This window comes from Polyodon spathula, chromosome 17 (genome assembly GCF_017654505.1).
Source record: "Polyodon spathula isolate WHYD16114869_AA chromosome 17, ASM1765450v1, whole genome shotgun sequence".
NCBI lineage: Eukaryota > Metazoa > Chordata > Actinopteri > Acipenseriformes > Polyodontidae > Polyodon > Polyodon spathula.
Genome location: NC_054550.1, coordinates 24,222,622 through 24,246,992, shown reverse-complemented (window position 1 = coordinate 24,246,992; position 24,371 = coordinate 24,222,622). Strand labels below are relative to the sequence as shown.

At 39.7% G+C, this 24,371-nt stretch overlaps 1 protein-coding gene across 1 annotated transcript; it reads right to left on the bottom strand.

Annotated features, from left to right (window-relative positions):
- Positions 1–787: 787 nt before the first annotated feature.
- LOC121329671 (mitotic deacetylase-associated SANT domain protein-like) lies at positions 788–24,362 on the bottom strand. The gene is made up of 13 exons (XM_041275379.1): positions 24,260–24,362; positions 20,164–21,491; positions 11,090–11,353; positions 9,965–10,307; positions 8,876–8,942; positions 7,878–8,020; positions 7,553–7,656; positions 6,073–6,148; positions 5,025–5,113; positions 4,467–4,616; positions 3,509–3,622; positions 2,475–2,677; positions 788–2,099 (listed from the first exon to the last, which is right to left on the bottom strand). The coding sequence occupies exons 1-13, from the start codon at positions 24,360–24,362 to the stop codon at positions 1,835–1,837; spliced, it is 3,249 nt and encodes a 1,082-aa protein (XP_041131313.1). The 3' UTR covers positions 788–1,834.
- Positions 24,363–24,371: the final 9 nt, after the last annotated feature.

The following is a 24,371-nucleotide window of genomic DNA, read 5'->3' as shown; positions in this document are numbered from 1 at the left end:
TTGAAACAAAAAACACTTTTGCCCATTAACGAACATTTTCTATCTTCTGTAAATACAATATAAAAATCATAAAATGTTCATTTAAATAATTAAAACTAGAAAATAGTTGTTTTTTTGTGACATGGAATACCTCAAAACTGTTTCTTTACACATATTTTTAATGTACAAAATGATGGGACCCCCTAGTTGAATGTTTGGTTCATAATTATATGTGCACCTCTACAGATTTTCTATTCTGAATCATTCACAAACATTTTTTTCAGGGAGCAGATATAGACAGAGGGTAAATAACGAGCAAATGTGGACTTTGAGCAGGGGTCCCTAATATGCAGTGGGGATAAAGGAATCCTTGTTACAAATACTAAATGTTTTGTAAATGCGCACAAGATAAGTGATCTGTTATTGATACAAATCCAGGGAGACTTAAGAAGCATTGCCAAATCATACAACAGCTAGAGTGGTTAAAAGTAGGCCAATAAAATAATATTAAAAACAGTTAGGGCCACACTTCATTGTCACCTACACAATTAAAATAAGTTTAAAGTTTCTGATCAATGTTTGCATATTAAAGCCAAATAAATTCCACAATATTTTATAATTAAGACATATTATGTTGTTTCCAGTGGTAATTATTATTATAGGCCTTTATTAAGCGTCACTGGTCAATGGGCCCTAGGCCTAACTAAATTGGCCCCCAACAAAGTAAGGAGGTACCTGGTAATGCCAAAGTGAGCTTCCAGGATGTCTTGCCAACAATGTCTATATAAAATGAACCTTTCAGTACACAGTTCTGAATGTGTCTTTGTGTGTTGTCCTTGTTTGGGTTCTTTTATTTTGTTCTGTGAAATTAGGCTACTCACTGTCCTTTATATTGCACGGCCTATCTTTCTCATTATACTCCCTGACCCCTTTTTGTAAAACAAACAAAAACAGCCACCTGTTAGAAAAAAAAGCTGCTTGCTTGATTTATACAATAATTATAACAATAATATTAATAATTAATAAGAACAGTAGTAACAGTATTGACTATAAAACATCATTTAGGACTTGATTGTCTTGTACAGAAAAAAGCATTAAAAAACAGCCAAGGCATTGATAGTGAAAAAAGGGAACAGACTGCACTTTGCAGTACTTAATCACTTTCTTTGTTTTGAAGTCTGCAATGAAATTTCTGATGAAAGCAAAAAACAAACAAAAAAAGCTTTCTGCCCAGAAAAATCGGTCCAGTTTCTGAAACAACTGGGAAAAATAAACCACCACATGGACGACATTGGCAAAGACTGACCAACCTCTGAGGTTGTAATCCTCAAACCAGCATCTGCTCTTTCCGATAAAGGGGGCGATATCTACATGCCAAAGTTGGACCACTGTGCAAAGGACTGGACATGGACTGGGTTAATCCTTTCCTTGCTTGGAAACACATTTGTCTTTGATAGGCTTTGTGCATGTTACAAAGACCGTCAGATGAAGCTGTAAATTTAAGGTTGAACTGCAAAGTCTGTGGTGTGCTTTCTGATATTAGTGACCAAATGTAAAATTTGAGAGAACAGGTTGAAGGAAGAGGTAGTGGCTAAATTATTTACCCCCTCCCAAAACCTGGGCACAAATACTGTAAAAGGTCTGGGATAGACAAATAAATAAAGAAAGACCGTCTGTTAACCCCTAAAATGTGTGTGGGGGTGGGGAGTGTGCTTCCCTTGTGAGGAAATAAGAAAAATCACATTAGGTCCAGTGTCTTTTTGTGTTGCTTTTTTTTTTCCTCCCAAAAGGTTACCCTACACACTGCTACGCTTTTTTTGTCTTGTTTCCCAGGCTACAGGTGACACCTTCCCCCTCAGTGCCAGTCTTTATCATCCTTATCCTCCCCCTCCTGCTCGGAATCCTCGTTGCTGCTGCTGCTGCTGCTGATGCTGCTGCTGTTGCTGCTGCTGCCATCATCCTCTTGAGCGCCGTTTCTTTGAGCTGCCTCTGCTCTGGCCACCGCTGCTTTCTCCTCCTCCTCCTCCTCTGCTATTTTCTGCCTCAACGCAGCCGCCTTCTTCTCCTGCTCCGAGTGGCTCTTCATGTGGGCGCTGCGGCTCTTCACCTTGTAGAACACCCTGGGAAACGAGAGCAAGCGTTAAAAACATTCCAGGCACTGAAGGCAAAACTCATCTACATAATATTTAGATAAGCTAGGCAATTGTTACAGCCATGCCCTTTTGTAAATGAATATTTAACTGTATGGAGTTGTACAGATCAGGGGGTTTATCTTACTAACTAACAAGACATTGAAGCATGCAACTGTACCCCTCGTAGCTCTGTGAGTGAACCTCAATCCTGAACTGAGTACCCACTTGTCATCCAGTCATGGATTACACCACTAATTGCTATTCAGCCACCCACTAGAACTGACAAGCATGAAATGGTACAGAGTTAGCCCTCTAGCCCCATAAACACACACAGCAAGTTGTATTTAACTCCAGGACACCCACCTTCCACATTTTTTGCAGGGAAAGATGCTGTCCTGTTCCTGCACTTGCAATTGGTTGACAATCCCTGTCTTTCTCTTGTCTGTGGGGGGTGGGTCTGAGCGTGGTTTGGGGGGTGGAGGCGGCAGCCTCGTTCTGTGGGGTGGTTCCTTTTTCTTCTCCACGCTCTGCACCTCCTGACTCCTCAAGACCAGGACTTCGTTAGCCTGAAGAAAATTAACGATATGCTTGTAACCCTTAGTGGTCCATTTATTCAGCGCTTGTCAGGCGCGTCAGGTCTAATTTATTTTCACATGCGCTGTTTTTTTTTTTCAGAGTAAAACAGGTTAAAAGGCATTGAATCGCAAAAGGACACTCAATACTTTATCTCCAGCAAAGCCCTACCCTTTGTTCGCTGTATTTTTCACATACCTCTTTAAAGACGTGCATACTGACAAATCCTCTCCTGATCACTCGTATCACCAAACTCCTCAATAATGCGATCCAAGTCATTATTTTATTACTATAACATCTTTTTTTTTTCGGCTTCATTTGGCTCCTATCGGCCATTAAAAGGTTTTCTTGGCTTTTTCTGGAAAAAAAAACGACTAGAGACCTGTGCTTTACATCTTTTTGATGATGTAGGACAGGGGCCGACATCGGACTGGAAAGGGACTCCTTCCACAGCAGACCAATAAAATCGGTCTCTGGCTAGATTCCTTTCATTTTGTTTAGTCTGAAAAGCTAGTTTCTTCTTTATTTAGTTTTATGTTGTAACACAGTAGGTTCATTTTCTGCCGAACCCACTAGAACCCTAAGCTCACATTCTATGCTGAACATTGGAAAGTATGTGGGGAAAGCTTGGCTGAGTTGAAGTGAAAACAAAGACCAGTAGGATTTTTCTTTTATAGTTACTATTTATTTACACTAGAGGGCAGTATTCACTAGGAAAAAAAGAGTGCCAACCTAATGGTTTTTACAAACAGTCATATAGCTCATACATCAAGGTCTTATCTTTTTTTACTCAAATTTTCATTAGCCGGTAGTGTACGCATTACCCTTGCAAGGGATGAGTCCTGTATGCTGTTTGTTGGGTCCTCCCACTGCTTGCTGTTGACTTCCTCTTCCTGTCTCGGAGCTTCCCTCGAAGTGGGACCATATCGCTGGGAGCTCTGTTGGACAAACATGACAAGGTTTTTACTATTAATATTTTACTTTAGCTATACAGGCAACATACATATACCCAATCACAGATTCAAATAACACATACAGGTGTCAGAACCACTATAACTTACATTCTCAGTACGTCGAATAGCTTCACATCAACACCCTTGCAAATTCGACTTAACTCCTTCAGTTAAAGTTTCATTCATTGGATGAGTGTTTTGGACGCTTCCTCTCTATTCCTCCCTCAACAGGGATCCTGTTCTCTTTATTGAGAGACCTGTCCATTTCTAACAGCTTGAACCAAGAAAAACAGTGCACACATCCAGACTTTTTAAAAGTCTTTAAGGTGCTTTGACTATGAGTTCAGAAGATGTGTGTAATGTACGCTATATCAGCAAATATGTCTTTATATTAGTAAGCAACAGCACCATCTAGCACACTGCAGTGTATTTATTCCAAGCAAAAATAAAGGAAACTTGCTTGCTAATTGGTAGATCGCTAAAAGATGCTGACTCTTACTTCAATAAAGAAACTTTGACTAACTTAACCTAGGTTATATATACACATCTATATACTAGAACTAAATATATCCTGAACTCAGGTGAAACACAGTATTTGAGGAATTACAACTAAAACTGCAAACATAAAGCGATAAGAGGAATGTAATAAAAACATAAAATCTGAAGCAACTTACCTGAAAGGCCTATAGAGTAGACTTGTGAACATTCAAGACAGCTATCATGATCATGTAATGTGTGACAGACAGACAGACAGACAGACAGACAGACAGACAGACACTTTCAGTGCATACGGTTCCACCCTAAAAACAAAAAACTGTCCAAAACTAACCTTCACATTGATTTCAGCATCATCCTGTGTGTCTCTTCCATCTAGGCCATCCGAGTCGCCAAAAATGAGTGTCCCATTCCGACCAATCTTCACCTGCTTCTTATAGGTATAGTAAAACTCCACACACTGTACCACTGTCTTAGTCCTCACCTGGGCAACAAAGAGAATTGCCATTGAAAGCCTCACATATTGTTTGATAGAACAGTCTTGAGATCAAAAAAGACATCCTTATCACAAGTGTCCCCCTGTGTCTTCAGGCATCATTGAACTGGAAAGCTGGGAATTAACACGGGTCATAAAGAGAACCTGTATTACTCTAAACTGGAAATTTATGAAAAATCTTTGGAAAACGCAATATTTTAGGGGAACTGAACAATTTAAAGATATAAAAAGCTTGGAATATGACCATGTTACCAATAGAAGTCACTTTATTTGCAATGAACAGTATAAACAAAGTATGCTGCACTAGTTATGGGAGGAGAGAGTGTTGCCTCAGATGGAAGAAATCAGTGTTGCCTTATTTTATTGTCTCTGTGGCAAGTGATAAACCACGCTTACCAGCTTCTGCACCAGGAAGAAATCCTTCTTGTAAGCCGAGATTCCATTATTGAAATTCCACTTCTCTGAAGATGTCCACCTGTCTGACCCTAACAAGAGGGAGATCACAATTAATCTAACTGGACTGTTCTGTGCAAGGACAGCTGTCCTGAAGAGACTGTGTCAACCTATTATATTTCCAATGTATTTAGTGTATTGTTTCATGTATTATGCTACTATCATGTATTATGTACTTTCCACTGTATTTAATGTATCAGGCATTGCTTTTTTTTGTTAAGGAATATCAAGTATTATGCATTTCTCTGTATTTGAAGTATTATGGATTCTTGTATTTACTGCATCTTGTAAGCTTTGTGATGGTGTTCCACTATGAATGGCGCTATATAAAATAAAGATTGATTGATTGATTGATTGATTGACTGATTGATATTTGCAACTGCCTGCAATTATGCAAGGTGTCTTTAGTGGCAGCTGCCTAAAGGTTTTGTCATTGTATAGACGTGAGACCAACAATCGAATTATATTTCAAATTAAATTTTACTTTAATGTAGATTTAATACAAGGTTTCATTCTATTTTCCTATTAACTTATTCAACATGTACACAACAACTTCAATTTTTTGTTTAAACTAAACTCTGCTGCGGCACCAAATTAGAAACCTCTTAAGGTAAACTTTCCCGTGACAGTCATCTCACAGCTTTCACAAACATGCAATTGAAGCTTTCATCTATAGGCTGACTGTTTTATCCCATCCTTTCAACTACAGTGAACAAAAGTCTGTTATCTGTAAGGGGTCTACGTAAAATTAGCTTTTGTGTCCTGGTGGACAATTATCTATGTCACACAGCCACCAATAAGTTCCTGACAAGCCATTGACTGCATTGGCACAAAAGCTAAACTAGCCTTTGAGCCTTTTAAAGAGGCTAAGCTCACACTGCGTCTGCCTGTGCTGTGCGTGTCTGTAAATACATAAAGACCATCATGCCACTAATTATGCATGTCTCCCTTGCACAAAATGTTTCTAAGTAATAACTTCAACTTATAGTACCTGCGTAGTGATAGTCTGCAAGAGGGTGGTTCTTCTGGAAAATTGGCTTCTTTAGCAGCAGCAGCGTCAGGGCTCCCTAAACAACAACAACAACAACAACAACAAAATATTCATGATCGGGGCCTGGTGACACTAGGAAACTGCTTTCCCACAAAAGAAACATGAACCAAAACACAAGCAACGTCTTCAAAACAGATTCAGTTTTTCTTTTTTGGAATTTGTTTTTTTATTAATCTTTTGAGACCTGCTTGTGCAGAACACTAGCACTACAAATTTGTCTTTGTAAACTAGACAGTTTTACATTCATAACTTGAACTGGATTACTAGTTTATTACGTGTGCTTTTTATCTAAAGAGACTTTCAACTGTTGATTTGTTCAGCCTAAACCCAACCCAGAGAAGTCAAAGACAGATTTATTTATGTATTTATTTTTTGGAGTATTTGACAGTACTAGAGAATCCCACTGAATTGCAACAACCACTTTTTATACGGCACACTTGTTCTTCCATTAGAATGTGAAGTACACCTGCGTATATATTTTGCCTCACTGTTTTTATTAAACTGACCTATTTTACAGTTGAAGAAAAACAAAATCAAGAAAACAGCTGGCCTTAGACTTTCCATAGAAACATCTGATGTCCACAGTTACATCCACCACCAAGTGCACTGGTCACAAGCCGATTGGCCGGTGTCCCTGGCACAATCCTGGTTGGCTATAACAGCTGTGACTGATTCCGCAGAAGAACTGTGTGGGTGTACACTAGTTATCTACCATTTCAATTCAAAGCACCGAGAGAGGATGTGCATAGATTAGTGGGGATGTACTTGGCCTAATAAGGGCTTAACCCGAATAGACTCATGGAAACAGGCCACCAGGTTTGTAGACTGTATCACATAAAACAAAAACAGATCCTCCCGTCAAATGTACAACATGGGTAGGTTTAATAAACCTTTTTGTCTGCTGCATTAAGTCGGTCTACAATCTGTAGGATAAACAGATTATGGTAGATTTGTACTGAAAGTGGAAGTGTTGTAATAGTAGTTTTGTAACATCACTGTCCTCACACTGGCATTTAGTTTCCAGCAAGCGCTTCACCCCTTCTGCATTCCAGTCAAAATATGCACTTCTTCATACAAGGAGTGAGGAGTTTGAAAACATACAGACTTTGGCCAAACAAAACAGATTCTGACAGAGTGCCACTTGTTTGGAGGTTCATTAAAGCGGTTTACAGCATGTTCGGAGGTCAAAATACCATCAAGGAAATGATAACGGTTTTACTTTAGTATGAGGCCACATACTTGATTACACTACAATTTTAAAGGATGAAGAGTATATTAGGAAGCTATCCCATTTCACTGCACTACACAATTAGCTTTGTGTGTGTTTAAAATCAGCTATTGCCTATGATAATATCCTAATATGTTGGAATCTCAAGAACTGATTCACACTGGTACTGAAATGTTAGCGAACATTGCTCACCAGGATGTCCCCTTTGGACTCGTGCAGACAGTGCAGAGCCAGCTCCTGATTGGTCCCTCCTCCACAAAGCGCACTGGAGCAGGCCAGGCTCATCAAGCTTCTCACTGAGAAGAGAGGAAGGAACCGTCAAGAGTCCGCACACTGGAACACTGCACTGCTTCTTTCAACATTCTGATTGGAAAATCTTTAATTTATGTGAGGATAAATAAAGTAGTGTACTGCAGTAAATAAATGGACTCTGTTAATACATTGCAATACAATACATTTTGTCTTTTCAGCATTGAGTTTGTTGTGCTTGGTATTTTTTCGCAGGGTTTTTTCTTACTGGTGTCCTGGTGCAATTGCTTGGTCTCCAGCTCTTGCAGGGGTTTCCAGACCAGGTCTGCCTTGTGCTCATCCTGCTGTGCCTGCAACCGCTCTCTCAGCTCTGGGATTTCTGCCTGGTACCGATGGCCTATGTTTATCCGTCTGGGGTCAAAAAAAAAAAAAAATTATAGAAGGCCGCATTATCCCCAAAGCCAATTCTTTTTTTTTTTTTTTTTTTTTTTCTTTTTTTTTTAACAGCATACAATGTAAAGTATCAGGATTGGATTTTCAAACAAAGTACTCTAGCACTAAAGTGCAAATAGGTAAAGTATTTATTTTCTAATAATGCTGGCATGAATAAACAGGCCAAGCAATAAACATGGCAAAGTCAGTGAGGTAGCAATCGAGGGATTAACATTCAGAACCGTGTCCCCCTCCACAAAGAAATACCTGCTCCTTAAAGAGTAAGTAATTTTGGATTAAAAATGTTTTTACTGTTCTCTTACATTTTCATAAAGTAGGCTAGATAGGTGGCTTAATATTAGTATACACCTGCACCGCTGCCAAAAGAAAAAATAAAATACAGACAAGTCCCCCCCCCCCCCAAAGTGAAAGATCACTAGAGGCCCAGGCTCTAAGGTTACGTCTACGTCAGTCAATCAGAACTGAAAACCAGTTTCTGAATCCAGTGAAATCACCTAACACAGACTATAATTAAAAATAAAAGACCAATTAGAACCAGTACTAATTGCAAGCATAATAAAAAGTGCTTTCTGGTAGTTGCCAGTGCATTCAGCCAGTTGCTTTACAAATTAATTGAACCAATTACTGCTAAGACCTTTTTTTTTCAAATAATATTTACAAAACAAATATGTATAATGATTTTATTTCCATTGCAGCTCAAACAGCAATATATATATATATATATATATATATATATATTTTTTTGTAAAAGCGATGATAACCAATGCAAAAAACATTGAAATTTAGTTTGTTCAATGAATAAAAGACACTTACGGCTCTATGCTGACGGGGGTGGCATCACCCATGACAGGAAGGACAGGAGAAGTGATTTCGGAACTGTCTGTAAATACAAAACAACAACAGACTTAGGAGCACTGTCAATGGCATTCCACATAACCCAGAAGCACCAACGAACTCCAATGCACTGTCCTGCTAAACTATGTATTAAGTACTAAGTACTAAGAGTGGTACAAGTGTTGAAATGCATTCTGATCTCTTTCATGAACATATCCTAAAGTATAAAATACAAGCAAAACCTTCAAAGGAGGGCAGTAGTAGTAATAATACTAGTGCTATTAAGACATTATTTTTAAAACCCTGGTTCGCACGTCTTTAAATGCCTGCTGTTTGTATTGTACTGTGCACTATGCAACACAGCACTGCACCACTTGCAGGAATGTATGGCATCTAATGCTGAGTTTCTTAGGGGAATAAATACATAAATAAAAATGGAGGACAGAGATAGAAACAGGTTTCCAGTATTAAAAGTAGTGATGGATATGTAGAAATATCTAAAAGAAACTACTGTGGTACCATTTTTTGACAAACTATTATTACGGATTAAACAAGTTTTCAAAATATTCAAAACACTAACCTACATCACTGTTTCAGTTCATTTGTCAATACTCTTCAAATAAGTTAAAGCTGTTTTTGAAATTACTATCAATGTGTTGAACATCTTGTCGCTTCAAAAGTACTCAAGAATTATCTATACACACTATCCTTCCAAATATTGGTCATATATCACAATGCTGTCCCAGTTTGAGATGGAGGATAGGGTATAGGGCAGTTGGCCACTTTACTCAGCAAACACCCACACTTTGAAGGTGGAAGTACCAGATAATGGGCAACCATAATGATTCGCACAGTGCTGTAGCCAACAACTGCCTACAATTATAAAATGTATTGGAATCCTCATACCAACAGCCACCTTATGTGGGATCAGGTGGACAGACACATGATACAGGACTTGCGAGAATTCCATTTGCAAAAAACAGCAAAGTAACAGAAATGGAAGCATCGCAGTGGCCAGCTGACTTTTTATAAAATCACATAATATAGTAAACCCTAAGGGTTGCTTACTGGATCTGAGCAGGCTGCGTGTGACAGACTTGGGGGTGGCAGGAGTAGGGGCTGGGAGGCTGTTGGAAGAGGCAGAGGAGCGGATGGTGCTGAAGTAGAGTCCGGAGCCCTCCCGCACAGGGCTGAGGATGGGCGGGGGAGTGTAAGGGGGCAGGCTAAAGGGGTTGTCAGCCAGCCGCACAGGGGAGCGCAGGTGGCTCTGGTAGGGGGTGATGGTGGAGTAGACAGGCGGAGGTATGAAGATGCCTGGCTTGGGAGGGGGGATGAAGAGGGGTTCTGGTCGTGGACGTCGCTTTGACTTGGCGCATGCTTTTGCTTCCTCCTCATTTGTTCCTTCTTCATCCTGGTAAAAAAAGTAAAAAAGAAAGTTTATCTAAACTATATATACACAGTTTTTTTTTTTTATATATAAATTAAGAATCATTTTGTAATATATTGTCCCACGTCTGTAACTTCACTGGACCCATTGCTGGAACCAAATGATAAAGTTCCTTCCAAGTCTGTAATTCATTAGTCCCATTGTGGAAGTGACTGTGGAAACCATTGTGGAGGCAGGTAGAGAATATAATCTTTCTTAGTATGCTTCTGGTACATTTTTTTCAGTTTTTTATTTCTGTTATAAGAATAGTTTGAAAGAATTCAAAGATAAATGTAGACACATTTCATGTTTCAAATCTGTACATCTCTGAAGTCATTATGAACAGCAGGCCTTGACTACAAACATCCTCAGCTTTTAGACATATTCCAGTAATTTTTTTGTGCAAGCACCCGACCTCACACATTCAGATCGAATGAAATGCCAGAGTTGTACGTATGTAGAGCTGCTGTGAAGTAAAATGTGTTATGTTATGCACGGCTGAGGTGCGGCTTTCATTTAGTTCTGACAGAATAAAAGGGGTTGAAAAAGAAGAAATATAACCTTACTTTGGCTTTGAAACCAGGCTGAATCATCATATTGTAACACAGACATCAGGGAAAGCAAAATGCCTAATAACGTTCTAGAAAATGTTATTGTGAAATTATCAGATATAAGTACATTTCTCCTGTTGCTTTGGCACAGGGACGCTAAGTGCAGCAAACTTTATGAATACAGAATACAGGTTTAGCCTGGTGGAAATGGCTCACCTGGTTTGTGCTCTCCGAGAGAGAATTGCGAAGGGATCTCCTGCGGGTGACGATGACAGAGGCCTTCTGTTCGAGCGGTGCGCTGTCCTGGGGCCCTGCTCTCTGGCTCCATCCCTCCACCTCTGCCTGCTCCCTGCCGGGGGATAGCCGGTCCACTCGCCTAACGGGCACGGACACCGGTATCACCAGCGGGACCAGACTCTCCTCCCGCTGACGCTTGACACTGACCGAGTCTCCCTGTGCTGGGGCCTTCACCTCAGCCCCCTGCAAACAACAACAACAGAAAGATAAGGGATTGTGTCTTAAAGGGCCACTTGGTATGGAAGTGAAACATCAAAGTTATCTTAACTGATGTACTGTTGTTTAGATTCACTCTGTATAGTTTACCGTTTCATTCATCACAACCTTGGCCTCATCACAGCCGTGGCCTCAATATGGCTCTCAAAACAAACATGCAAGTGGATCAGGTAGACTGGAGTTTAATAATTAATCTGTCGACCTACAACATTCTGCCCCTAGCACATCTAAGAAATAACATGGTGCTGTGTTATGTCTTACATAGGGCTAGGTTATTAGGTTTACTCCAGAGCTACTATTTGGAGTCTAACCAGTCAACAACAAAGCATTTCCAGAACATAATCGAAGGGGAAAGTCATATCAGAATGAATGGTTTGTAAACATAAAATGGATATGTGAAATAGATCTGTAGCATCAAGGCTAAAACAATGAGGCAGTGAAAAGGTTCAAGTTCCTTTAATGGAACTTTATTGAGAAAAATCAGACTAGTGTACCAACTAACTATAAATAAAAGTGTGTGGTGTCACAGAGACGGCCGAAGTGGGCGGCGTCAGAACCAGGGGAATGACATACACAGACAGGACAGATGAGGTGAACTGATGGTGACACCTGCTGGTGCCGGTTTATTGTAAATAAAACGTTTAAACAAACAGAAAACAACAGGACACGGCACTCTATGCCAAAATAAAAAGACAAACAAAAACGGACTATACTTAACAAAACACGGTGTACGGACAGACACACTAACAAACATGGTGAGCAGATAAATACAACTATCGTGCTGGTCCCACCAGCACGCAATAGCAATTTAAATTATAATGCGCCTACTCTCTCTCCCGTTCTCCACTCACCGAACACCCAACCGCGAGTGAGTAAAACGTGTATCTATATATACTGTTGTGCTGGGATTCAATTACTAATTAATTATGCACTTGAATCCCAGCACGTGAATTAATTATGTGCAACCTCGTGCTCACATATTAACTACTTTAAATGTACGTGAAGTGATGTACCATCCCGTGCCTAAATACAAATATACATTTTAAACACTCGTGTTACACAGACCCGTTTATATCCCGTGTACCAATGACTATACACCAACATTTAGCACACCACACGCAACATAACAGATAATATACACAGGGGCGGGCACTTTGTCACAGTGGTCTGTATCATTGATATACTGCAGGTCAACACAATGTGGCAGTGTAAGAGTTTACTGGACAACGTTAGTAATGGAACTTAACTAAGAAAGTCAATGAATACAGCTGGTTACCAAACAATACCACAAAGAGACTACAGAAACTTAAAAAGTTATGTGCCCTAAACATGGCCGCCATATTATGCCAGAGGTCAATGTCTACGAATTTAGCATGCAGGGTTCTTATTAATGGTACAAGATGGTTTTGATCTGTTCAATTTTTTCAGTTTCCAGTAAAACCAAATTGAAGATTAACAAATCAATAAAACAGAATCCATCACAAGAACAGGAAATGTGACAGTATCATTCATAGAAATATACAAGCAATAAAAGTAGTCATTTAGATATTACACTGCACTAAGCATTTTAGATTTTTCATGCATCATCTAACCACGGTCTGTTGTAAGTAGTTTTTGCCCAAGGAGTTTTACAGTTGCAAGATAATAGTACCTTAGCTGCAGTAGTGGCAGATTTGGAAATGCATACAAGCCCCCTCTCACAGAGATGCTTGATGATAACATTGTGCAATAATTGCAGCTTAAACTGCTATTATCTTTGTCACAGTTGTTATTTGGGACTTCTGGACTCACTATGATAAGGAAGCATCTACATACAAAGATAACACTAAAATACGTCATTGTGGCAGGGCAAACGTGTAAATGTATTACAGTTTTTTTTTTTTAATGAAAGTGTGTACTAGATATGGCAGGGTTTTTAAATAAAGTTGAAAAGTTTTTAAATTTAAGTTTGGCAGGCATGGGGTTAAACCCATCTCTGCAAAATCCATATGCAGAATGTGGCTGGAGCTTAATTGGCTAAGTGATGAACAATTAAGCTCAGCCACATGGTATAAAAAAAGGAGCTGGAAAGCTAGTTCTTTTGGTTCTAATTCCAGCAAGCGTGCAGCCTCACAGCTGTGTGACGAACCAAGGTGAGTGAATTGTGTAAGGATTAATTTTGGGGATTTTGATCCCACAACAGATTATTTTATTGTGTAAGAGAGTAGGTTCCGGAGCGGGACCTCCCTTTTAGTGGGAGCAGCACTAAGCCAGTGGTTTGGCAAGCTTTTGTTTTTAGCTGTTTTCTCATGGTTTTGTTTTGCAGTTTTGGAGTTGATTACACTGTCTGAGTATGTCCTCCTGCACTGGGGCTATCATTACTGGCACCCTAGTGGCAGTCACCTGTCGCAGCAATTTTGTGTTTACTTGGAAAAAAAACCTGGACGCCCAAGTGGCGTTGTCAGCTGCATCCCTCTGTCTCTCTCCCATCATTCAGCAACATCCACAACAAAAGTAGTAGGTACTAAGACCCCCCTGTTACACATATACTGAAGAAAAAAATAATCACAATGACCTACATCCTCAGAGCTAAATGTAACATGGGACTCATAAGTAGAAATCTATCCTGACTTGGTTAATTGTGCAATTGAATGTCCTTATCATTCTGAGAAACACTACCATAGGAAGTTGCTGTGACTTGGTGAATGTGCAGAGTTTTAAATTGCTTGTATTCATCTATGTCCTACAACATGAATGATTGGCTTGGGAAATTCCAAAGTAAGTTAATTTACCTTTTGTTAAACTTTCACTTTTTTTTTTAAATGAACGATTCTCACTGCTATGTAAAAGGGCAGTAAAAAGGAAGTGTTATAATTTACCTTTGTGCATTTTTAGTCTTTGTCACCAACTCAATTTCACAATATGACTCATCTATTCTTATATTGTTGGTTCCAAGCCAAGCTGCGACGATTTTCTGGTTTTTCTTTTTTAAAGTGATGTTTTCTACATATAGGTCTCAAATGGGAAGTTTTACAAAACATAATACTAATTTAGAATGATCTAATCTGGTACTACTAGGTTAAATAGTTCTCTGCTTTCAGGTAATCTGGCACTTTCATAACCATTCACTGGAACACTGTAATTATCATCCCCCTTCAAGCCCTTCTTGCCTCAGTAACCAATCAAATGCTTCCCCTAATAACTGACATGCTTTTAAGCCAGTAAGATACTTCGACCCTGAAGACACTGCTGAGGTGAAATTACCTAGGAAGTGCAAGTACAACAGTTTTCCTGGAAATCACTGCAGAGAACTTTCTTTACCCTAGTGTGGTACCACGTCATGTTTAAAAGTGAAAACACATGTACTTTCATATGCAATTTCAGACCTGTATAGTAACCGGAAGAACACAAAAGGAAGGATTTCTGAAAGCATTTTGTTAGCTACAGCTCCATTCTGAAATCAAATTAATAATCTCATCTACTATACATACTGTAAATGTACTTTATAACCAGCACCTTGCTTGAATACATATATTGACAATGTAAAATATACCATGCCAAAATCATGTTGCTTTCCAAAATTATATAAAACACAAACTGGAATATACATAAAATCCTGTTATACAATTTTATATTGGTCCTACATTTACTTGCTTGTTCGAAGAGCTCCCATTTAAAATGTGATCAGATTAGCTCTTGTCATCATTGCAACAAGCTCCTGCTACAACGTTTAGAATGCTGCTGGGTTAAACGGCAAGCTTTTTATTGTAAGGATGCACTTGCGTAGGACTTGAGGTCTGTTTCTATACAGTCATGTCATAACTGAAATTGGAAAAAGATTTGCAGAGTTTGAAGATGCCTGCCTCTTTAGGTGCTCCACAGGTTCAGGGTGAAAACAAACCACTGCATCCCTAGTTCATCTCAATCCCTACAATTATGCAGAGTTTCATAAAGAATTGTTACACTTGATAGCACTACTCTCCTGACTATCAACAAATATTGTTGTACATTTTTGCAGGTGACATTACAGGGTCTAGCTCTGCAAAGACATTTTTCAAACAATTAGGACAGCTGCAGAGAAGAAGGATGCCAATGCTTACAATTTTCCACAAACTGAACTGAAAAGGACATTTGCGTAAAATTCCAAACCAAACGATACCGACAGAAGATAAAATTGAAGCGCTGTCAGGCTCAGCACTAAGCCGGCAGCAGGTTCGGTAGCTCATTGCACACTTTGCTGCATACAGACTGTTAATACAGTATCTCCGTTGTGTATCCGCAAGTCACATAAACGGTTAGGGCGTATATCCGCCATGATCAAGCTCTTCAGCAATGTCACCCACATGTACAGAGCTAATGCAAAATGGCTACAGGAAAGCGAGAGTGAGTTGTGCTTATAATTGAAAGTAGTTCCCCCCCCGGTAAACCTATACATCTTGCTATTGTGTTAATTATCTGACACTTATGTAAGTATGAAGAGGGTTTTTGTGTAAATGTATATTGTGAACACTGTGTATTTACTGTAATTAATTAATGAAGTACCTGACGCTCCCGAGAGAGCCTGCCTGCTGTGTGTGATTACCAGGTGTGGAATCTAATCAGCAGCTAGGTGTGTTCCAGCAGGGCGTTGGGTATAAAAAGGTTCCATTTATTCACATTAGGGCTGCTGCAAAACCAAAGCCAACCGTGATAAAGCTTATATTCATCAACGGGTGTGTATGGGTAAGTGAGAGTGAGAGAGAACCAGAACCAGGGTTGGATACCGAAGAGTCAAAACAAGTCGAAACCACCGATAGCCCACCACAGTAGATCCCACCAAAGTTTTCGTACACTCTGCTGTATGTACTCTGTGCGCTACCATTGCTGGCAGTGTCACGCGAGCTGTTCAGTGTGTTGATATGTAAATAAATCCTGTTCGCCTGCAGGGTGCATCAACTTCAACCTCCATCTCGATCTCCTGCCTGTCACTCAGCAGCGAATGCACGCACTCACACGGTCAGACGACTACTCACAAGCACTAATACCATGCATCTTTCTAAACAAGGGATTTAGAGTAGTTCCCTAATAAAAGCTGAATCTTGTGTGAATATAGTAATTGCTATAGCTCTGTACAATGGTATTTAAAACAGGATTCATTTATCCGACTTTTTACATATCCACCCTTACTCTGGTCCCACTGTAGTTGGATACGCTACGGACTACTGCATTACCATCCCTTAATAATTTGAAAAGAGTAACATTAAATCAAAAGTTAAAATATGACTTACCCGATTGATTCTGACAACCGTGGCTTCATACTTAGCCTGGGTGTTCAAATGTCGAGGGCCATTTTCTTTTCAAGTTTAAAAATGGTTTGTTAATGAAAGGTGCTGGTGCTAGTACTAGCAGTCCTACGTACCCTAACCTAAAACATTCATTTTAAAAAAAAAATAAAATCATCCTAAGAAGTGAAAAGCTGAAGCTGGAAGTTTTGGAACCAAAAAAAAAAAAAAGTTAGTCAGTCTGTCACGTCTCTTGAATTACTCTGTGTAGACCTAATAAATGTAATAATGCTAAACTGACTAAACAGCCAAATCCAAAAGTACTGAAAGAAAATAAACTGTTTGTTGAGGTCCCAAACCACAGTGAAACTGGAAGAAGCAGTAAACTAGGTGAAGCTGCAAAACAAGTAAAAAAAAAGTGCTTACTGTCTCTTACTCTGACTTGGCAGGAGCTCTAGATAACCTGCTTATCCCTAGTGCCCCACTGTTTGTTATACTGGTAATGTTTTTTACGAAACACCATCAGAGCTAAGACTTAAACCAAAGGGGTTATTTAAACTAAATGCAGGGGTTGATTTTTGATCCACATAACACTGCTGCAGTGAAGTGAGTTTCTTTGAAAATCAGGTTACATTTTAGAGTGAATGTATCCACCCCTGTTTAGATAATTAATATAGGAATGAAAGACAATTCTTAAACAAAATATAATGTAGGACTCTCCTTTACCAACAAATGGGTGGATGGACTGGCGGTGTTCGTCATTGCTCCGACTTGCATTATTCTTTAGATGCGAGCCAAAAAGGCGGGCACACACAAGTTAGTACCTATATTGACATCCACCACTTGAGTACAGAAAGCAGAACTAAAATGTGAAGCTTGCGAGAAAGAACAAGTTTGGCCAGTTTTAGCAGGGCACAGGCACGGGGACTCCTGCCAATCTTATACATTTTTTCTAAAATGCTTTTAAAGCATTCACTCTGGTCTTAAGTGAACAAAATATTCCTTGTAAGGCATGCACTTTTAATAAAGGCATGATTGACAAAAACAGACATTTAGCCAAAGAAGTAGAAACTCTACACAGAACACAGGTGTCAGTTTCTTTGGCTTCTCAAGCTATTATTCTAGTGTAGGTTCTGGGACCTCCTGCAGACTACCTTTAACTCTTTAAACAGTCCTAATAAATAAAAGTGGGAGTATATTTTTAAAAAGCAAGCACACCGGTAAACTAATATAATATAATGTATACATATGCAAATCAATACTCTTTCATTCATTTTTCAGCACATGAAACAACTACTCAAGACTGGTAGTCATTCTATAAACGTACTAGATAGAAGTTGATACACCACGCATTCTATCAACACTTACAACATCGGTGCTTTAACAGTGCTACGATGAACATGGATGCAAATGAATATTCAAGTACTATTTCATTTTTAATGAGGAATTGGTATTTTTGCGAACAAAAACAAAGCATGGGGGCAGGGCGCCTCTGATAGAATGGTTTGTAAAAAGGAACTAAAAAGTATTAACGAGCAGTGGTTGTAAAATCGCAGATGTTTATCTAAAGCATGCACTGCTCAGTGAACAGAATCTCTTTACAAATGTGCATTGTCCAGTTGGAAACTTAGGAAAACAGCGAACTTTACCACAAGACAATTTATACTGTATTATTACTTTTGCAATAAATAGTTATGTATACGTGTAGTAACTTGTATTAAAATGAATTACAGAAAACCAACTGAACTATGCCCACACATACACCTGGAGAAAGGTATGTGAAACCCTTGTTTTGTGGTTTAAGTACACTAGTGAATATACTATATATGACTTGGTAAGAAACATGCTACTGTAAATAGGATGTGCTCATGGACAGAACAGACAGCTTTCCAGCACCATGTGTGACACAAGCAATGGGCATGCCTTTTTAATAATAGCACTAACAAATAGATTTATCATAAAAATCATCTGTTCTGCATTCCACACGCCCGATTTTGTTTCAAAATAGTCATTCTGTATTTTCCCAATACAATTCAGAGATCACGGAAATGAATCACTCCTACGTTTCTGATAATGCAGGAAGTATACACAAATGGGTTCATTTTTAATGTGCAATAACTATAGCCAAGCATGTAAAGTGTACAGCAGCCAGATATCATGGACCGGTTAAAAGCAGTGAATCTTGGAGAATGGAGATTGAATGCAAGGCTACAGGAAACACTTGCAAATACACTGCACCTTAAGCAAATATAACAGCATTTAAATATAAATAAAAAGTTATTTTAGCACAGAAACTGAATTCAAGACACACTTAATACTGTAAAGGCCTCAGAGCAAGCATTTAGTGTACTCTTGTAGGATCCTTTACAGTTAGCACTTTGTTCAATAAAGTGTGTTCCTCACACACACATCAGTTGTTATGGCTGTGGGACAGCCAAGTGCCAACCAGGTGTTGTGTTTTCAGAAGGATTTATAGAACTGTGAAAATCAATTTGTGGGTAGTATTTTATTTTAGTATAGGCTAGTAGAGGTTAAGTGCCCTGTGATCTTGCAGCACTTAAAAACAGGTGTTCTGGAACTGTGCTTGTTGCCTCGAAAGCTACTACGGTATATTCTCCTAAAAGCAAGGGATGAGATTGAGACCAGAGGTGAATATGTTAAATCTGTTTTTAAGAGCTTGAAATACTCAAAAAATTTAAAGATGGGTTAACTTCTGAATTCACAATTTATCCAAAACAGTTTGAATACAAAATGAATGTACCGGGCTCATACAATATGTGACAACATTAAGAAAAAAAGAATTCTCATATCTAGTAAATAAATAAATAAATAAACACTAAATAATAGAGACATGATGCACCTACAGTATATACCAAATACTACAGATCTAGAAATGGAAATTAATAGTTTAATGAAAACTGTATTAGGGGTAATTAAGACCTAGATATTATAAGTTTAGCAAATTAGGTCTTGGTATCATGGTAAAGTATATTTATTGCCAAGTTTAATCAAAATTGGATCAATGGTTTTCCAGATATATGCAAATGTAGTGTGACGTGGGATTTCATTCCCATCTATTGGATTTTGGTGAACATTTAAGGTACTGTCAAGCCCATCATGGATTGGTGTAAGACAATTAGTTTCAGCATAAATCCAGTAATGCTCCATCTTTCTTCACTGATAACTAGGCAGTAACACAGCAGCCACAGGAGTACTACTCATGCCAGCAAACACAAACTGTATCTTACGATTTTCGTAAAAACTTAAACCAGCAGGTGTTGTGTATGAAGTATTCTGTTTGTGCATATTTATGATCTACCCTATTCCTCTTGGTTTCAAAATGAAATTCCTTAGATAAACATTTTCCAGTACAGATCTGTGCTTTAGTGCTCTTTATAAAGACAAAAGGCCAGGAGATTGCTGGACAAGAAACAACTGGTATGAGCGAACACAGATAAACAGAAAGGTGGGACAGAAAAATAAAAAAAAAAACAAGCAAACCAAGAAAGAAAGAAAGAAAGAAAGAAAAAATTTCACCTTTACTGCTGGAGGGGGAATGGATTCCATCTCAGAAGCTTTCTGAGCCAAAGTGTGCAGATTAACCTCCTGGGAAACCCTTCTCTTCCTCCTTGTACTCTGGATGACTCCAATGAGAGTTCCTGTGGCGTCTTCTGTCTTGGGAGCCACTTTTGCCTCGAGAGCCCCGTTTTGGGCAGCAGAGAGAGTACTGGGAGCCTGAGAACCGGGGGCTGGCTTGCTCCACGGGATCAGGAACAGATTCCCTGGCTGCTCTCCCTGCGAGGCTGCAGGTGGAGGGGCGCTCTCCTTGGAGAGCCGCCGGGACCTTCTGGGCTGAGGGTGGTGGTGGGCAGACAGCTCTGTCTGCTGGGAGCCTCCTAGATACATCTGGAGTTCAGGGTTTAAGCTGCTTTGTTGGAACTGGCCTGGGGGCCCTTGTTGATGGGACTGAGATCCTAAAGACTGGGATGTTAGCTGCTGTTGCTGAAGGTGATTCTGGTAGAAACTTTCCATTATTTGTTGGTTCTGTTGTTGCTGCAATTGTTGTTGTTGCATTATTTGTTCTTGCTGTTGAAGCTGATGTTGTGTTGTAGGCTGCCCACCAAAGCCCATGTTGGAAACAGTTCTCTTGGGCTGGAAGACCTGGAAGTAACCAGGTGGCAGCTGTTGCTTCTGTTGCCCAAAGGCCAGCTGAAAAGGCTGCAGGACCACCGCTGGTTGTGGGGGTGCCGCCCCTTGCTTCTGTCCATGACGGAAGGCCTGAATCTGGGCTTGCTGCCTGGCCAAGGCCTGCTGCTGCTGCTGCTGCTCCCATTCCACATTCCTGCTTTGAGCAGTCTCCCGGTAGGGCTCAGCTACAGGGTTTTGAGTCTGTTTCTCCTGCCCTCTTTTGGGCTGCTGTTGAGGTTCTTGGCCTAGTTTTGAGTAAACCGAACTGCCATAACCAGGGACGTTCATATCCAAGTTGTTGCCCATATAGACAGAATAGTTCTGTCCCCAAACTCCAGCGACACCCCCCTGAGGCCAGTTAGCGTTGCTTTGCTCCGGAATCCCCCATTTCATAGGGACCGTCTGCTGGTAGTGCCCTCGAGCCCGGTCCCCCTTTTCCGGGCTAAATATCACAGAGGAGAGATACCTCGGGACTTCAGAACCAGGCAGTGTTTCTCCATCGCTTTGGGTTGGTTCTTGAACCTGAGTCCCCAGGCTGTAATAAGGCACCTCCAGGGGCTGTGAGGGCTGTGGGCCGCTCTGCTCATTGAAGAACGAGATGCGCTTGCCTGTCCTCTTGGCTGTTGCCTTTTGTTGGGGCGTCACGTTCATGGCGAGAAGACACACACTAACAAAAACTTAACTTTAAGTCCTCACAACAAAATCCTCAATATCTGTGACCAACAGTCTAAAAATGGTTTGATAAATTAAGAAAATCCACAGGCTGACCTCCCCACCCCTGGGACCAAAGAAGGTAGAATCAAGAAAGAGGATGAAGTACAGATGGTAAAGGATTCAACAAGCCCCTTTCAGACCTCTGTGGGGCTCCATAGCCACTTTGTGGTTGAGGGATTGAGATGTCTGGAGTCAGTCATGCCCTCCATTCATCAATTTGAACCTGAAAAAAAAACATGAAAAAAGAGGTTAATCTGCTGTTAAGATTACAGCAGTGGTGGTCTCCTGTATTGCATTAATGTTACTGTGTGGTCTGTATACTGTACCAAAATGTCAAATAGTTTGAGAAAATACATAATCAAATAATATTTAACAAAAAATCTTAATGTTACAAAATGATTTACAATAATGCTTTATGCTTGTATTACATCAAAACAAACAATACTGTTTCAGTTTCAGCTGTTTGTTGTTTTTGAATTCTCACTGTTCTTTTGTAATTACTATATTGAAGATATGACACGCAATCTGTGCTATAGGAGGTCCTTAGCAAGTTTCATTACAATTCAACAAGCAGTTCTTCAAGATATATGCAAAAGTGAAAAATCCCATACAGAAAGACGAAAGGACAAAAAGCCTGGGATTACAATACATTCAATACAGAAAGCTCTTTGTAAGTTTTGTCGGAGAACTACAGAGTTACTGCCACAATAGGCATCCCCTGTACACGAGTTCTCTAGAGGGTACACACAGTACATATATACAGATTCCACCACTATATCACTAGGGATACGCATGCAGCTGGGGACATTAACTACACTTGACTACTGAACCACAATTAATTTCAGCTCCTACCAGGAGAGCTGCTGTTTTCCTGATACAATTGGCTGAAGATCAAAATGTAGAAACAAATAAACAGAAAACATAATTCATAGGTATTAGCTGTATTAGTTGAAGCATCCTAATACTAGTATATGTACAATACATATTAACAATATACTTGTACCAGTCGAGATTTTAATAATATTTATTGGTTTAGTGTTGGGTATTCCCTGCCTCCATACTCTAGTTGTCTTATCTCTCGTGCTGTTGGCATTCCAATGAATACTGCTGGAGAAACTGCCACAGAAGGCTGACACAGAAAATACTGACATCTGATTCCGATTCTAATCAGTTGCTTTGCAAACCACAATCCCTTCCTCCTCTTCTACTTGCAAGGTCAGGCCAGTTAGGTATTGCTGAGCCACACAGAAAAACCCTTAACGGGCACATGTACACATTTAAATCACACATAGGTGCAACAGAAACACGCATATAACCAGATACACGCATGCATGCATCTACAAACTTCTGTCGTGTTACTGTAGCTGACGCCGCCACACTTGACAGCTACATTTGTTTTCCTGTACACAAACGCACGCAAGCAAGCTTGCACATACACATCTCAAAATAGCTGGCCTCTACTTGCCCTGTCTGGTAATGCAAGCAATAAACAGAACTGTTCGGCAGTCAGATTACATACATGTACAGTGATCTTTCTCTGTTGCACCACCCAGTCCAGATATTGAAGGAAAAATCGTGTGGTAGCTGACAGTATTAAGTCTTTAACAAGGGAGTTTCCCAAATATGACTTGTGTAAAAAGTACTATCCTGTACTTGTAACTGAATATGTCTCCCGCATCACTGACATAAGTACTAACAAAAACGCTGCTAAAATTCTTTATTTAAATACACGGTATTATTTAAAATAGCAGATTTGATCGTGCACTCAGTCTCAGTGCTAAACCTCTTTGGATAAAACAGGCCCCATTTTGTAACTATTAACAACGGTAATTTGTTGCAACCATTTGACACAGAAGAGAATAAAATGTGGAATAATATACCATGTCGAATTGTAATCAATTTCAACCGATTATCTAATCTCGAATGAGTGTCAGCTTCTGATGGAAGAACAGGAGGTTGTAGCAATTAGGAAATTAACAAACAAGAGATATATGCATTATTTTAATAAATATTCCCCAGTTCCTACAAGCAGCCAGCTCAGCACTATTGTGAGGTCCCTTTGCTGCAAAGGGATTATCTTGTTACAAAGTAATGTAATGTAAATCGCAAGACCTTGCAGCAACCGTGCAATAAACCCTGTGGTGTGTGCAGTCATGGCGATTAGTTTACAGTTGCAGTCTAGCGCTCCGTCCTTTAAAACACAGAAGCAACAGAAGTACAAAACATGCAAGAAATTAAATAATCAAATTATGCTTGCAATGTACACAACTGACCTCCAGATCCTGTTACGTGGCAAATGTCAGGGACAACGGTTCCTGCAACTTTGCTTCCGCGTCCAACTGTTTTATGAAATGCTAAATAATAGGAAAGGGAAGGTTTGAAATCTTCATTATTTGTACTCCTCCCTTCTTCTGCCTCCCTTTGAACTGCACTAAAAAGCACTCCACGAATCCACTTTGCAATCAAAAGATGACTGCATACATTGCCAACGTTGACTCATGGTTTGGTGACGTCACGCAATTTTTTTTAAGCTAAAAGATTCTTATGCGCCTTACAAATCGGCAGCGAAAGACAGCAGTTAAAAAAAAAAAAAAAGGTTAGCTTGCTTTGGCGTTTCATGTTATTGCCTCTAGATTGCACAACGGTGAAACCAGCTCTGCAACTTCCCCTATGTTCATATATTCTTTCTCTCTCGAAAAGTCTTGTGATCCTGGCAGTCTGATCGCCACACCTACTTCCACGTCCATATAAGGCGCATCCGATCCATGTGGACTCTTGTCAATTACAGTGTAGTATCCCTTCCTGGAAATTCCACAGTCCATGAGGCCACCCATGGTGTTACG